This window comes from Perca flavescens, chromosome 1 (assembly GCF_004354835.1).
Source record: "Perca flavescens isolate YP-PL-M2 chromosome 1, PFLA_1.0, whole genome shotgun sequence".
In the NCBI taxonomy this organism is placed as follows: domain Eukaryota; kingdom Metazoa; phylum Chordata; class Actinopteri; order Perciformes; family Percidae; genus Perca; species Perca flavescens.
Genome location: NC_041331.1, coordinates 35,983,922 through 36,001,026, shown reverse-complemented (window position 1 = coordinate 36,001,026; position 17,105 = coordinate 35,983,922). Strand labels below are relative to the sequence as shown.

General features: G+C 38.7%; 1 protein-coding gene across 4 annotated transcripts in view; it reads left to right on the top strand.

Annotated features, from left to right (window-relative positions):
- Positions 1-2,408: 2,408 nt before the first annotated feature.
- Positions 2,409-17,105, top strand: part of lrrc49 (leucine rich repeat containing 49) — a 41,742-nt gene continuing 27,045 nt past the window's right edge. For 2 of the 4 annotated variants that reach the window (XR_003692917.1, XM_028581852.1), the window contains exons 1-8: positions 5,624-5,944; positions 6,513-6,572; positions 6,670-6,739; positions 6,950-7,111; positions 7,272-7,374; positions 8,104-8,307; positions 9,251-9,317; positions 14,889-15,032. Coding sequence is in view for 3 of the 4 variants with exons in the window: in XM_028581852.1 (XP_028437653.1) it covers positions 5,864-5,944; positions 6,513-6,572; positions 6,670-6,739; positions 6,950-7,111; positions 7,272-7,374; positions 8,104-8,307; positions 9,251-9,317; positions 14,889-15,032 (891 nt within the window). In the remaining variant the exon portion in view is untranslated. Of the gene's footprint in view, positions 2,448-4,467; positions 4,552-5,623; positions 5,945-6,512; positions 6,573-6,669; positions 6,740-6,949; positions 7,112-7,271; positions 7,375-8,103; positions 8,308-9,250; positions 9,318-14,888; positions 15,033-17,105 lie in introns of those variants that run through there. The other 2 variants (XM_028581860.1, XM_028581874.1) reach the window with 2 other exon arrangements.

The following is a 17,105-nucleotide window of genomic DNA, read 5'->3' as shown; positions in this document are numbered from 1 at the left end:
GTTGCCTGCCCTGCATAAAATATCTTTACTCCTCCCCACTGGCAAGCCACGCTCACAGCTGGTGGGCAGTCTGACTCATTCTCTGCACCACATGCCATACAGTGCTCCAGTTTGTGTACAATGCAGCATGGGGGGGAGAGGGAGAGAGAGAGAGATTGAGAATACATGTGAGAAAGAGGGAGTAAGGGGTGAGGAAAAGATTGTCAACAAATAATCTGAGCCATTTAGTTTGTGATTGAGGATTTATTTCCCCAGAAGAAGCGACAGAGTCTGCCAGCAGGATCATTTCAACTGTTTCCAATTCAAATAAGCACATTTTCTAGAATCTTTTCTCATTCTGCCTTGTTTAATTACATTTACACCAATTTTGAGAAAATTCCTCAACCAACAGAATTAAGATTAAAATGGTTGTGAAACTGTGAGACAAACTGTCCAGGAAGTGATGCCAGGTTGGTATAGTTACTAAGCACCTGTAGGTTGTGTTGGCAGATCACTTCCTCTTTTCAGGCATGGTTGTCCCTGTTTGACATAGATGGCCAAACAATCCACAAAAATGTGTATGGAAAGATGTGTCTGTTATTTTGTTCAACCTTATTTATATGTCACTAGGGGTGACCAAAAAACAGAGGCCCCTTTCATATACATTACAATAACGTATAATACAGTACAATTCAGCAGCACCGCAAACTACAGCCTCCAGAGTTCAATCAACACCTCTCTACGTGTTCTTGACAAAAACTAAATAAGACGAACTTCACGAAGACAGGATGCATTACAGGGCTAGTGTATTGAAACTAATTCAATCTTGGTGTACTAATAAGCTGGATACTCAGTGCTACTCGAAAATCTCTCTCCAGGCATTCTTGTAATTCGCACCTTAATGCTTGTTAGTTTTTCATAATTACCGTTTTCCCACTTCCAATTGCATCACCAAACCTACAAGGAGAATCCCTGAATTGCCTCTTCTAAGTATTCTTCTTTAGAGGACTTTTCCTTTTTCTTGTCCCTTATATACCTTTTAGAGTCTTGTTACTTTGCATGGTGCCAGTAGGGCTTGGAACATTGTATATTAGTTGATTTAAATAAACGTGGCCGCTCTTGATTTACGAGACTGTGATGTGATCCTGTTGCTACAACTCTGGTAACAGTCAGTGGAATTGAAGTCTCTTAAGTCGTATTGGCTTTGACTGAGTATGTCTATACCTTATGACCTGGAAGTCTGACAGTCTTTATAAAAAATATGTCTGACATTACCTCATGTAGTGTTTGACTGCAGTAGATGTCTACGACCTCTTATTTTCAGAAGACAAATGCAGCCACATTAAATTAACATATATTGATCTATTAGTAGTACTAAAAGTAAATTAATTATAATATCTCAAATGCTGAGACCAATAATGCTACATCATTCCCTGCTCACAACTATTCGGTCAATGTTTGGTCCACCACTTTGGTCCAGACTGAAATATCTCAACAACTATTACATAGATTGTCACAACATTGAGTACAAACATTGATGGTTCCCGGTGGATGATTTTTTTTTAAATGACTGGTGATCTACTGACTTTTCCTCTAGCACCACCATGAGGTTGACATTTGTGGTTTGACTGAAATGTCTTCACAACTATTGCATGGTTTGCGTAATGAACATCAGCCTCAGCTGTACTTTTATTGTTTAGTGCCAATAAGCAAACGTTAGCATGCCAACGCACCAAACTAAGATAGTAAACATAGTAAACATTATACCTGCTAAACATCAGCATGGTGATGGTAGCATTTAGTTCCAAGCATTGCTGTGCATAAGCACAGGCTCACATAGCCTCTAGCATAGCTTGACTCTCGTTTCTTACTGCAAAAAATTGTCTTTGCAAAGCTTGATATTATTGATACGCTGTGACATGGCAAATGGAATGGGCCTTGGCAACCAATCTGTGATCCCCATATCCTGCCTGTTTCTTAATGCCATGTTTGAGATGTACAGCAAATGATGGGGGATGGTTGTAAAGCTGTGAGGAAACGTTTGCAACCCCATCTCTTGCAGCCATCACAGCAAACGGAGGGCTGTTTAGGCATGTGAATTTGTAATGACCACAGATGTCATCAATTTAAAATGAAGAGAAATATTGCATTACATTAATACAAATAAAAATAAATGTAAAGCAACAAATCCTCTTCATTTCCCTTCTCTTTGTGCTGCTGATATATTATGTCTTCTGTAGTCGTATCACACATCCTTTGCTTATTAAACACATGATGTAAACTCCAGGTTACTGGGGAAGTGGGTTAGTGTTGACAATGTGAGCGCAACAATAGAACTGTACGAACACACTGAATGTTACACTTAACCCAGGGTTACAACCATCCTGGTTTCTCATAGTTCAGGACTCTTATACACAGGGTGTTACATAAATAATGAACTGAAGCTTGAAATCATGAAGCCAGAGATGGTAAGTCATCAATTTCTTTTCTCTGACTGTGCATGGCACAAATCCTTTCAGTTGCTCTGGATAAACTAGTATAAAAATGCTTGATAAATAGATTGACAGACAGGAAAAAACAGAGTGCTTTCTCCCTCTTTATCTTCTCTCTCTCTCTCTCTCTCTCTCTCTCTCTCTCTCTCACACACACACACACACACACACACACACACACACACGTACACTATCACTGCCGGATGGTAGAAAACTGCAGATCTGTGTACATTGTGTGAAGCCACAGTCAGTGTATGTCTTTATTTTATCACCTATTACTGTAATTCTGCTTTAATATTCTTTTTTGTTTGAGAATATGTTTGCAAATAATGTTCCTGTTTATACATCTACAAGTCTTCTGTCAGTGAAAGCAGGTGTCATGCTGTGCTCCTGCCAACAAATCAGCACTGCTGGTACAATAACAACATGTGTATTTTTGCATTTTCTATGATAAAAGCGAGAGTCCCTATATCCAGGTTTAAGAACAAATCTCATTAATCTCATTTTTGCTGCATGTATCTGTATCCAAAGCTACATACGTTGATCCATACATAACTGGAATCTACATTGTACCTTTTTAAATATGGCCTGTCATACAAACTGTTGCTGATCATCTCCTCCCATAATATGTGTCAGCCTGTGCTTCATGAATAGATTGTGACAGGCAGTGTGGGAAGTCCTTTTGATGAATCTGGACTTGTGTTCTCTGAGCAACCGCTCATTACTGCCAGAGTATAAAAAGGCTGAAAATACACAGCACAATTTACTTTATCACATTTGGTGTTCTGTGGTGTTACTGCCTGAGATTAAATGGGCAGCACCATGAACTGTATTGTAAATAGAGCAAAGAAAGAACATCAAAACTGTGGATAAAGACAGGGTCCAAATAAGTTTGAATTCACAGAAACATAGCAGTCTTTCTACTAGAACATGTTTGCATGCTTTAATGTTCAAAAAACACATTCTTTTTCTCATACTGTTTGTCTGAATATACCTGTATTCAACCAGTCGGAAGTGCTCTGAATATAGTGCCTGTCTCTTTAAGCCCTCCTCCTGAAAAAGCATGGTCTGCTTTGATTGGTTAGCGTGTCCAGGTCTTTTACATCTGAGCTCTCAGAGTCTCTGCATCGTCATTGCAGCCAGGGAATGACTATAATGGTCTTATAATACATCCATGCTATAACGGCATTTAGCTACACTTTCTACCCCACACCCGTATGGAAGTCCTGACGGCACCACTTCTGAATACGGGCTGTGTGCATTTCTCTGTGGATTGAGCAGATTTGATACTTTCACAGTACTCATATAGCAACACGGTCTCATGGTAGTTTGTGAAATGGTCACATTATTTTTAATCTATTGATTTGTGTACAACAACACGTTAATCTCGTTTCCTGAATTGTTTGACCCATCCACCACCCCAACCAACCTCCTTACGCGGATTTTCGGCATTTCATACTACTCGCTACCGTAGTCGTGCTGTGATCATGACATATGCTTCCATTTAAATACATTAGTTTACATTTTCGTGCTGGCCACCATGAAAAAATCGTCCCCGTGAACACGAATCAATAGATTAAATAATGTGATCATTTCACAAACTGTCATGAGACTGGGTTGCATATAGCATCTTGACCTGTTTGTGAATAAAAAAAGACATGGAAATCTCACTTTTTACAATGTAAAACCTTTACCTCTTGACCACTTTATGAAGTATATATTTTCGTTTTTGACTTGTCAAACACTTTTTTTTGGGATAAACCTACAGTCAAATGCACCAAGAATCTCAGTCAGGGTAGATTTTGAGATGGAGGAACAGGAGGCTAATGGCAAGAATAAAGAATTAGCATATAATAAACCTAGATATCTGAGAACTGTCATGGTTTACTGACACACCTGGAACAGAGCCATCATTAGTGTTATTTCTTGCACCTGTGCCTTTTCCTGTAATGACAAAAAATGCTTTTTGTCAATGTTTTTGTGGTCATAATCAAAGCAATCTTTTTCCTCAGCATTACATCAATTTTACCCGTAGTACAAAATAGAAAACCAAGTCAAAATGAAATGTTCTCATGTGCAGGTACAAGTAATTGCTTGCTTTTTCATGTGTTTTGTTTTAATTATGTTTAGAATTAGAATGGAAAAAAGTGCACGCAGTAATTATGTGTAATTTGCATCTGTGCAAAGATAGTACTTTTTTTTGTCGTACAGCTTACTTCAATGTTTTGTGGTGTTACCTACTAGTGTTGCTGTTTTTTGTTTGTTTTGTTTTTCTATACATATATATATATTTTTTTTATGAAGGCGCTGGCCTCTCCATTTGCCTCTCCGTCAGCTCTACAAAATGAATGCCGAATTGTCAATTTTTCAAATATTAATAGTGCTTTATATGATGACTTTGGATGGGGATGGCAGGGCTGTGAGTCCCTCATCAGGATCGGGAAATCAACTTGCCTCCTGGCGACTCTGCTAAAACACAAACATTTTGCTCATATGCCTATCTAATTTTATTTCATAACTCAAGCTCATTTGTGATGCCATGACTGCACCCACATTTAAAAGAAAATGGCTATTTGTACATAGCAGGTGTACTCTTGGTGGTTATGTGTGATTGGTTGATACCCCTGACCTGTTTATTTGAGAAGTAGGCTATATTCAGTGATGTAAAAAAACATAAGGCTTAATAAACGTGACCCGTTTAACCCGACAGAGGGCCCTGGTGTTATGAGCTGTGCCCCTGCTGACCCCGGTTCTGCCCACTCTCTGTACATTATGCAAGCACTACTACAGTCCATGCAGCAGACTAAATTTTTTTTTTTTAAAGATTATTTTTTGGGTATTTTTGGCCTTTATTTTTGACAAAACAACTAGTGCTCTTGTTAGATAGGCTAATATACTGTCTATGGCTACTACCTGCTTAACCTGGCCTCATTGCTGTGTGTCATATTTTGACACATTTATTTGGAATATACACAATGTGAACACAAAATAATAATATTGTGACACAGGTTTCTTCTAGGCAACGTTGCAATATTAGGTAATAATGGAAGCATACCAAACTTTGACTAAAGAAACTATTATTTCAGGACTAGTTTCCCTGCGGAGTGCTTTTTAGTGACACGGGAAGTGAGTGAGTAACCGAGCAACACCGTCGTTGCCATGGCAACAGTGCTTGTCTCCGAGCAAGTTTGTTGTTCCTGTTAAGCTAGCTAACGTTACAGATGAATATCGTTTTTTTGGAACAACAAACCTTAACTTTAGAAATATATTACTGTAGCAAATTAGTTACTTACTTATTTCTTTTAGATATTTATGAAGGCAGTACCGCTTCTGAAATTGAACTTGTTTTACACGGTTGGCCTGAATTGTTCACTTTAGCAGACGTTTGCTAAATGGAGCAAACTGAGAGCAGAACGATGCGATCTCAGAAACACAACAGTGTCAACGATAGATGGGTGTGTCTCACCCCCATGGTAAATACCACTTTTATTAGACTTTTTACCATTAGTTCCCAGTATAATGCTTTACAGGCATAATCATTAAAAGTTTAAGCCTCAGGCTTGCTTGAAGTTAGTATCCTAACTAGCTAACGTTTCATGCTAATGTTTGAATCTAAGGGGTAGCTAGCCTAGCCATGAGGGAGGGAGGTTGTGTGTAACTTGTGAGGAAGAAAGATGCACGGGAGGGTTCAAAAAGTTGAACAAAGAGACTGTGAGAATATACTGTAGGCTATGTGTTTACAAATAAGTTTTCAATTTGATTAAATGTATTAAGTGTTTCATTCTGTTAATGTCTTTTCAGTTATTGAAGTGTAAGTGTCACAGTTAAGTAAGGCTGTGTTTTGTTAAGTTGCGTTACATTGCCTTTTGTGTATATTGTTTTTACATAAGTTTAGCTACATTTCATCATAAATGTACTTTGGGCACCAAATATAGGGACCAGTGGCCCATGGGGCCAGTGCTTAAAAATATTAGTGTCTATCCCTGGGGTCTATCTTGTTTAATGCCATACACTTTATCTATTACTAAAATATTTTTGCAGGTCAACAGCTGCAAGTTGCACCTTACAACTGCCAAGTCACTAGAGAGAGCCCAGAGGATGGTGAGTCATGACAAAGAACACGCTGAGAGACAACCTATGTGGTTAATAGGCTAGACTTTCCAGTGCTTCACAATTTATCATGTTTACTGTTTTACAGACTGATTCGCAAGATCTTGTAAAAGAAACAAATATAAATAACGGCCAAGCAATTAATCATTCTAACCCAGGTAAGCTTGACCCAATCCACTCATTTGCACACTCTACCATCCCAAAAGAGTTTTTATGAGTGATTCAGCAGCATTGTATTGTATTATGAATGGCTAAGGTATGTAAATTATCTTATGGACTGTGTGCACACTTTGTTTCACTATACCATACCATTTGTAGAAGACTTGCCCAGACACCTCTGGTGCCATCATTTGCCCGTTACTCTACAGATTCTGCAAGGCATAATCTAGTACCACTAGTGTGTGGTGCTCAAAGTGGTTTGGATGCAGTTTCACATGCAACACAAGATGCAAGAGACACATCTAGGAGACCAACCAACAGTGCAGGGGCCACTTACTACCGTAATGCGTTAAACCTTGCCAAGCCAGCAGGTAAATATGGCAATATCACTTGGCAAATATTATGGAATTGGGAAACTGGTTTTATTACTGAGTTTTTAGTTTGTACCCTACAAGTCTATAGCATTGATTTTTATGCAATGCACAATCATGTTTTGTGAATCCTGAACACAGTGTGTAATGTCCATGTCAGGTGGTTCTGGAGGATATAAATACAATACAGTCCCTGGTTTTTCCTTAACTCGATTGCCCTGTGACAGTTTTGCATCCAATGTTCAACGAATCGACATGGACAGGTACCTCTGACCTCTTTTATTTTCTAACCGATTAGAATTGTATCTGTGTAGTACAGAACGTGTTGCTTTAACTGTCACTGTAAACTGGACATATGATTAACATGTCATGTGTTACAGCAGTTGTATGTACTATGTGTGCAGTGTTATTAATATTCTTGTGTCATTCCTTTGCCATTAAGTTTAATTGGCTTTAGGAATTCAGTTCCAAGCATTGCTGTGCAAAAGTACAGCCTCACAGAGCTACTAGCATAGCTGGACTCTTAGTCTTGTTTCTTACTGCAAAAAATTGTCGTCGCAAAGCTTGATATTATTGATACGGTGTGACATGGCGGATGGAAGGGGCCCAGGCAACCAATCCATGATTCCTTTTCCTGCCTGTTTCTTAATTCCATGTCTGAGTCACAGTATTTGCACTAGAAATTATAACTTTCACCTAAAATGGCAAGTGCTCCAGAATGCCACCAGGGAGCAGCAAAGTCCCTTTAAAATACCCACCCCTTGTCTTAAAAATAAGTGTTTGCTGACAAAGAACTACTTCATTGATGACAGCGCAGAGATAAATTAATCATTATGTATTGTGAATAATATAATATATAATATAATGAATAATAAATCCGCAATTTGCATCACTACATTGCATGGATTGAAGGTGAAATACAGCTGTTAAGTCCTCAACTGTAGTCATCCATATAAAGCTAAATCGTGCAAAATGTTATTTATATTTTCCAGGCGCTATCTGGAGGAATGCCCCCAGTTGGGCCCTATGGATGAACTACAACTTCTCAACCTCCAGCACAATCTAATCACAAGGATCCAGCATCTGTCACATCTGCAACAGCTTGTTTTCCTGAACCTGTATGACAACCACATTTCTGAAATGACTGGTATTGAATCTCTAAGCTCTCTTAGGATCCTTATGCTGGGGAAGAACAGGTGAGTTGTCATCAGGGGATTCACATGATGTGTCTGAATTGCCTCTGTTACACTGATAGAATTTTGCAGTTCATATTTGTGGTAGTACAGCAAAAGTTGCAGAGCAGGTCTAATCCCCATCTCTTCCAGATTCTGTTGTTTTTTTCCTTGGTGGCATTGTTTGTTTGAATTTGTTTGTTTCAATTCTTGTTTGTTTCAAAGTTGATAGGTGGCTATCACAGTTGATAGTATAAAGACGTCAATGGGCATATTGTTCTTTAATCTAACATCTTGAGATCTGTAGTTTGATGTGAAATGTGTAAATGTTGCATGTAGTTATTCAAGACATTGTGTTGTATGCATGTAAGGCTTTATGCATTTTAGCTGCTGCTACGTGGTAAGCTTCAGAAATGAGTGTTTTCCAGCAGATGCGCAGTTTAATTAGAAAACCATTCACTTTGGTGTTAGTAATCTTTATTCCAAAATGTCAGCAGAAGGAAGATTAAAGTCATAAATCACCGTGTATGACATCAAGAGCTTACAGATGAACTCTGGCATTTGTATTCCTTTCTGTAAATTGTGACATTTATCTTTTATGACCTCCTTCCAGAGCCATATGTGGTTCTTGAAGGGTAAATAATACCTCGGATTTAGGTTTCCATTGGCATTTATCGAGAGACTACAGTTTTTGATCCTTACGTGTAATTTGATCTTAATCCATATGGTCAGTCTTGAACACTGTACACTGCTGTATTTTTGGTTTCCTCTGGGAATGTAACCTTTTAATACGCTTGATGGCCAGTTGGCTTTCCCCTGCTTGGTACCTGTTCAATAGCCTTCTCCACACATACACACACACACACACACACACACACACACTTAGCCCATTTTCCTATGATTTTCAACATACATTGTGACAGTAGTACATCTTATGTCATATTTTCCATTTTATGTCCCTTCTTAGAATCCATAAAATACGCTGCTTGGAAAACCTGTCCAAACTGACTATCCTGGATTTGCATGACAATCAGGTACTGTTCCTTCACTACCCTCCCACCTACAGCATGAGTGTGTTTAGTCTTGGTCATTTAGCTGCAGATACTGTAACTGGAGATCATGATTTTCAGCTGCAGAAGTTCAGCAGAAGTGGATTGTCTCTTTCACCTCCTCCAAAGTGTTGCTAACTAGTGGCTTGCTATGTGAGATACAAGGATGTCTATTGGGGTTTGGACATTGTAGCCAAACTGTCCACTTGTTTCAATTTATAACCTACAACATCTTTTAAAATAGTTTAGCTCTATTTTGTAGACCAATACTACTATATAAATATAAACTATATTATGCTCCGCTTCATATTGCAACATCTTTTTTAAGTCAGAAATCTGATGGGTGTCATGATCATCCATTTACCAAACTCCGTTTTAAAGGACTTAACTTTTAGCATTTGTTTTAGTTCCAAGCACTGTTAGAAAACAAAAGATTGAAAACAATCAGAACCCACAAGCTCTTGTCAAAGGTTTACTCCCACATCCATTTTCTCAGTGACCCTAGCATAATTTATTCAACAGGCACAACTGTTTCTGTGCTTCTAGCTATGGGAACGGTTTTGAGTTTAAGCAGATTATGATGTTCAATTAATTTGAGTAAAACTATTATTGGGGGCTGTTTGTTCAGGCCTCCACAATAGAGCCTGGCTCACTGACATTAATGGCCTGGGAAATGAAATGATGTAAGTAACACTGATGTCAGATGAGGACTTTAGCAACCCCTGGACAAGGAAGATAGAATAGAAAGGCTTCCCTTGGTCAAATTAATGTTTTGCCAGCATGCCGCCTACGCCCTTCCTCAGAGAGCTACTCCAGAGACCTGGTAAGATTCCCTCCCTCTCTGATGTTGGCTGCTCTTTGCATAGGCAGGCGTCCCAATTACTATTCAATGACTCCTACACTGTAATGTTTTTGTCCTGTCAGAGGATGCTTTGTTGCCTCAAGCTCTGTCCACTTGTTGTGTTTCCTAACCGCATCTCTACAGTTCATTTAAACAGTTGACACAATTGATAATGTGACACTTTAATGAGTGAATTAGTAAACAGAATTTTTTTTTACTGTCCTTGTTGGTAATGAGAGTGCATAGCGTTCAGAGGTAGCCATTTGTTGGCAAGCGCCTTTTGGGGAGCAGATGATAAATCTATTATTCTGACCAGGACAGGTTGCTTTTCACTCACTGACTTCAAAACCTCATGTCCTTTGTGTCTTTAAATAACTGTTAAATCAACTTCATATCAACTATTCATGGTTTTCCAAAGTCACTAAAGACCTGACCACCCAAATGTAATGTGAATTGCTGCACAATGATAATATGAGATCATGAAGTGGGGGAAGTCAGCGAGGACTTTAATTGCTTAAAGAATTGAAATAATGTTGGAAGTCGTGGTTATTCTACTTAGTCAGGTTGTTGTTTAGTCACTATTGGCCATAGAACACCAGCTGCTTGTCCTCTTTTCTTTTTTGTGCATTCTTTAACCACAAGCAGTATGTCACTGTCATCCTTTCCTTCTCCCATCCTCTAGCAATGAGGCTCACATCTTCCCCCATCTCTTTTTCCGCTTTATTTCTGTAACAGGATGTCCTTTCATTTCCAGTTTGCTGGAAGTATTCAAAAGGAGATATGCTCTTTGGGAGTGTGCATCCAACCCACACTTGGCCTCACTGACCAAGTGTTGGGGTTACAATGTGACCTGACAATGTTGGATAACCAATCTTTCGTTAGGCGGTAATGTTTTCCACTCGAGCAGTTTGACTTGAATACTCCTACTACTACTACACAGAAGACAGTGGAGAATGCCCTGCAGGGTCTGTAAAACAAAGAAAAAGTATCACAGAGTTATAGAAGTTTGTTGAGCTCATGCCCATGGTAGAAATGATATCCCTCCTACAAATCAAGATGATGATTTAGTTTAGACTGAATCTGCCATTTGTGGGAAGCATTGCACTTTGGGTTAGGGTGAAGCTGGAACAGAGACCCGCACAAGGATACTCTAGGCCAGTGGTTTTCAAACATTTTTCAGTAATGTACACCCTTTTGAATTGTACCCCCTGACCAGCGCTAATCATTTTTGCTAGAAAAAAAAAGTCTCTATAAAGAGGAACAGTACAGTGCTGTCAGTGATAGATATACTTAACAACAGCTTTGTACCTGAAAAACATTTAAATGCTGATGGAAAAAGGAGACAAAAACTGTACAAAAGACAAAACCTTGGAAAAAGATGGTAGAAAGTAAGTATGGCAAGAATAGGTCGAAAATAGTATCAAAAACATGACATAACTTCGAAAAAAGTAGAAGTAAGGAAACAAGAATAGGTCCAAAGAAGGCGACACAAATGCCACATTCTGGTAGGAAAAAAAAAAGTCTACATTAAGAGGAACTATGTTTTGGACCACAAACTAACTAACTAAAACTAACTATTAAATATCTCACGTACCCCCTGCAGTCCTCCAGAGTACCCCTAGGGGTACACGTACCCCCACCTGTTGTCCTCGGTTCAAATTTGACCCATTTTACAAAGGTTCTATATCAGAAATTTGGGTTTCTTTCAAACAGATTGTCGAAGAAAAACAACGTGGATGGTTCCATACAATGCTCTTCACAAGTTAAATAAATGATCAGTTCATTACTTTAATAAAATTTGAGTGTTTAATTCAATTTTATAGCATTTAAGAAAAAGAAAAGTTAAAAGAATGTTGAAAAAAGCTTAAAAAATTGCAAATAAACATCAAAATTGTTGGGGGAAAAAAGAGACAAAAACATTGTAAAAAGTGACAAAAACATCGGGAAAAGTGTCGAAAAAGACGACCAACACGTAGAAGAAAATGTTTTACGTTTCGACCCAGAAAAACAAAACGTTGCGTAGTCAACGTGAAGACAACACGAGGGTTAATAACATCTGTAGCACAATGTTTTTTTTGTGTTTGTGACCGCTTCTTGGACAATACTGGCCATTATATTGAATGTTAAGATGTGATTACTGTATTGTTTACAAGGAACATGCCAAGAGCTGATGTTACAGTCTTGCTCAGGTCAGGGATGCCCAAGTCTGGGCCTGAGCTCATGTTAACCTTGTGAGAGTCTTTTCTGCTCACCTTTTATCTATTTATCTTTTATCTACAGCTATTTGCCATCCACTGACTGCTTTACGTTCATGAATTTTCCTTTTTTGCATATTTGAACCACAAACCTATCACAAGCCTTCCTATCTCTAACCTTTTAGGTACCCATTGTCCTATTAGTGTGTGATGATGACGGTGTGTTGACTGAAAGTATTCACTTCAACTTTGACACCACAATAACACTGTTGTAAAGGCCTTTCAGTGCAGCGTGATTATCTCACTCTGTTGTATCCATCACCAGACTTGGGTTGACTTAATGCACACAGTTTATTGTCATTTTCTTGCTGCCAACTGTATATGAACACACTATTCAGAAACTACTATGCACTTTCATCTCTATTGTAATGCCCATCCTTCTGAACTCCCTAAAACAAGAAATAAATCAACTACAATTAATCTAAAAGTGGGCTGACTAGGACTGGGATGGTAAGCACAAATCACTTCCCATGTACCAGTGGTTTCCTGTAGGTTTATCTATTGATTTTAAAATCCTATAATTAGTTTTTATGCACATGAACCTAAAAGAGCTCCCTGACCATCTGGGAGTGCCATACTAAGCCTAGAAACTTTTTTTCAGAGCCTGTTTTTCAAATAGTTATCCTTTTTTTTAAGAGATGAGCTGAGAAAAATAACAAAGCTCAAAACTCATCTTCGTCCTTATAAATGTATTTACCTGCGCTAAGGAGGTTTTGTTTTCCGCTTGGTGTGTTTGTCTGTTGGTTGGTTGGTTTGTTTGTATGTCAGCAGGATTCTAGAGAAACTTCTGGCCCAAGGAAGAACTCATTACATCTTGGATTTGAATCACAGGGTGGATACAGTGGGGGAAATAAGTATTTGACCCCTTGCTGATTTTGCAGGTTTGCCCACTTACAAAGAATGCAAAAATCTACAATTTTAATCATATGTACATTCTAACAGTGAAAGACAGAATCCCAAAGAAAATTCCAGAAAATCACATCATATGAATTTATTAAAATTGATAACCATCTGATGAGGAAAAACAAGTATTTGACCCCCTGGACAAACAGCATGTTAATATTTTGTAGAAAAGCCATTATTGGCCAGCACAGATGTCAAACAGTTTTTATAGTTGGTGACAAGGTTTGTGCACATTTCGGCAGGGATGTTGGCCCACTCCTCCCTGCAGACAGCCTCCAAATCATTCAGGTTCCGAGGTTGTCGCCTGGCAACTCAAATTTTAAGCTCCCTCCAAAGATTTTCAATCGGATTCAGGTCTGGAGACTGGCTAGGCCACTCCAGAACCTTGATGTGCTTCTTCTTCAGCCAAGGGGTCAAATACTTATTTCCCCCACTGTACATACATAAGCATTGTGCTGCATTCATGTGCTGTCGGAATAATCGGATAGTATAGAATAGTTCCAGATCATATTTCATGGCTCAACTGATCCATTTCCTTTGCTCTTCTTTGTCACCCAAAATACTGGAAACCGCTATCAATGTGCTGTTCAAATGCTCTGAGCAATAAAATACAATACATCTTTTTTGTAGTGTCCATGTCATTTCCACGTTACGACTTAAAGCTCACGAACACACTGAAGTCGGATGAACGACTTTCCAACTCGGGAAATGGGACCATCTGTGCAGCATTTGAATGCTTCAGTGGCCTTTGTGAAGGTCTGCGCTATCAAAGTACCATTCTAGTTATCTATATTTCTAGTTTTAACAACTTTTCATGATTTCATTTCATTCTAAATTTCAATTCCAAATTACCTACTGTATTTAACATTTCAGCTGATTGTTGGGTGTTGCATTTTGACAGAATCCTTGAACCCCTGAAGCCCTTTTAACCTTATCCTAACATGTACAGTGTTCACCAGAGCAAACACATCATTCTCATTGTAACAGACACCAGGAATTCTTCTGAAGTATTTCAAGTGTCATTATGACAGGGGCCCCTACAGTAAGTATTCTCTCCCAGAGAGATGAGGGGGGACAACTGGGTATATTGTCACTGTTGACTGACCCTCAAATACTTGTTTGTTATTATGATTTGGGAGGTCAAACAGGAGTCGCGGCTCAATGTGACTCACTGCATATCAGTCATTCAAGATGTTACCAAGTGATGCACATTGTTGCTGTGAATTGGTTCGCTCTAAGGTAAATGACGGGAGTGAAAATACCATTTCTGTTTTTTAGTGTCTTTTAGCAAAAGGTGTATTGCAAAGAAAATGGAGCCCACTGCGTTTTGGCTTTCTTGCTCCCCAAAAACATTTAGAGCCTTGTGTGTAGGCTAAATCAATTCTAAATAGATGTGAACCGTCTGATGATGATTTTAAATACATAATTTGCAATTCCAGTGTGTTGTTATGCTCTGCTAAGCCTGCCTCCCCTTTGTGTCTCTCTATACATGAAATATCGTTATCTAAATTGCCATTTCACATTGTTTTATCTTTTTCTCACTGTGCTTTGATCCAGATCTGCAGGATAGAAAACATGTCTCACCTAATCGAGCTGCGAGTGTTGAACCTAGCAGGAAACAACATACCCAGACTGGAAAACCTGCAGGGCCTCAACTGTTTGACTGAACTCAACCTACGAAACAACTGTATCTCTGTTGTGGTGAGGGGCCTCTTTCCCAATTAGCAACAGCTTAAAGCATTTTATTCACTGCATGCTGCATTCACTGCATAAAAGGCCCCAACTGTTTATCTCATTTTCTACCAAGACTGTAGCTTCTGCTTCCCTTTCCCTTTAAGTGTCTTCTATTTTCTTCCACTTGAAATTGCAAGTAGCAGTAGAAATATTATAAAAATGTGTTACAAGATATCCCAGTAAGATATTTGCAAGATACAGTAGTTGCAGACTTCCGAACTTTTGTGGCTGCTTCCATAGAATGATTTAACTAGTTCTTTGACAATGTGCTGTGTCTGATCTGCACAGCTTATACCAATGCATCACACACATGTACATTACATTACATTCAATTTAGCTGACCCTTTTATCCAAAGCAACTTCCAGTAAGTGCATTCAACCATGAAGTTACAAACTCAGAAATTCAGAACAGCAAGAATCACATAGAAGTACATTAGCTTCAAATAAGCTAAACTACAAAGAGCCACATGTAAGTGCATTTTTTATTTTATAACCATCTTCTTAGCCAAGAAGCAGTCGGAAGAGATGTGATGTTTAGACTTGTAGCTATCCCATGTCAATAGGGGGCTTTATTGTATTGTATGTATTGGCTCAGTGTTGTAATAATTCAAACCGAGTCCCAGATTGTTAACTCTAGCTGCCTTATGATTTGTAAGAGCTATGGATGGTTTTCTGCATGCACCCTGTCGACTGTTCGTAAAGGAAAATGTTCCTCTTAGGATAAAAGTACTAGTAGCGTCTGTGGCTCAGGGGGTAGAGTGGTCGTTTATCAATAGGAGGTTTGGTGGTTCGATCCCTGGTCTACATGTCGAAGTGTCCTTTAGCAAGACACTGAACTTTGAATTTCTCCCGATCGGTGTGTGCATTTGCATGAATGTTTATCTGATGAGCAGGTGGCCGCCTGTTCCACCAGTGTATTAATGTGTGTGTGTGTGAATGGTGCCTGTACTGTGTAGTGTGTAAAGCGCTTTGAGTAGACTAGAAAAGAGCTATATAAATGCAGTCCATTTACATCTTTCATCTTCATGTCATTCCTTTGGTTAATGTCCTATGGATGGCTACTGTTTCCTCTGTTATGATATTCCATGTAGCAGGTTTTACCGTCACAAAATAACAAACAAAAATGATATCAATAGAATCTTTGTAAGAAAGTCTGTGGTGAAATATCTCTCTCTGGCGTTACCTAGGGAGACGTAGCTCATTACCCACAACCTCCCTCCGACTTTATGGCGCAGTGAAAGAGAAACTGGATATTCTTAACACGGAAATTCATTCCCCTTGGTTTCTATAGTTTTAATCTGATAAACAGAACAGTGCATGCCAAAACAGGCCCCTTCATTTGTATGCAAATCCCTGAAGCCCTTTCCTGCTTTTTGGTAGAAAATAGGAATGAAATCCAACATTGTGTTGTTGTGTAAAACCTCTTTCCATCACTCACCCTGTCCCCTGCCTGCCGGCTCTGATCAAGAACCACTTCCAGTCCTAATTATCGGATGTAATGTTTGATGCACAGGAGAGAAAAGTGCTACCCCTCAGCAGATTCTTGAGTCTCTGTCATTAGTGGTGTTTGCTGCCAAGTGCTTGTATCAGGCACAAAGTAAATAACATCCTCCAGGTGTCCAGGTTTTCCCTTTCATTCAAGGCAGATGAAAAGTGGAATTCTGGATTATATAAAATATATAAAAAAACATGCTATGCTATAATAAATGCTATGAGTTACTTATACGTAATTGATGACCTTCTTATATTTCATTCTGAGTCAGCTAATACATAAATATATCAGCATTATATGCCAAATATGTTGTTTGACTTGGAGGCAGCCACATCTGGCTGTAGATGTTTTACCTGATGTGTTTAGGATTCTGGTTGACTTTGAGGGATTTGCTGTTTCAGTTGTTTTATGTTCTTGTGTTTATCTGTATTTGCATGTACTGTATGTGTGGTTGTACTGCTGCCTGCCTTGGCCAGGACACTCTTGAAAAAAAGGTTTCTTCCTGGTTAAATAAAGGTTAAAATGAAAATAAAAAAATATATATGTGT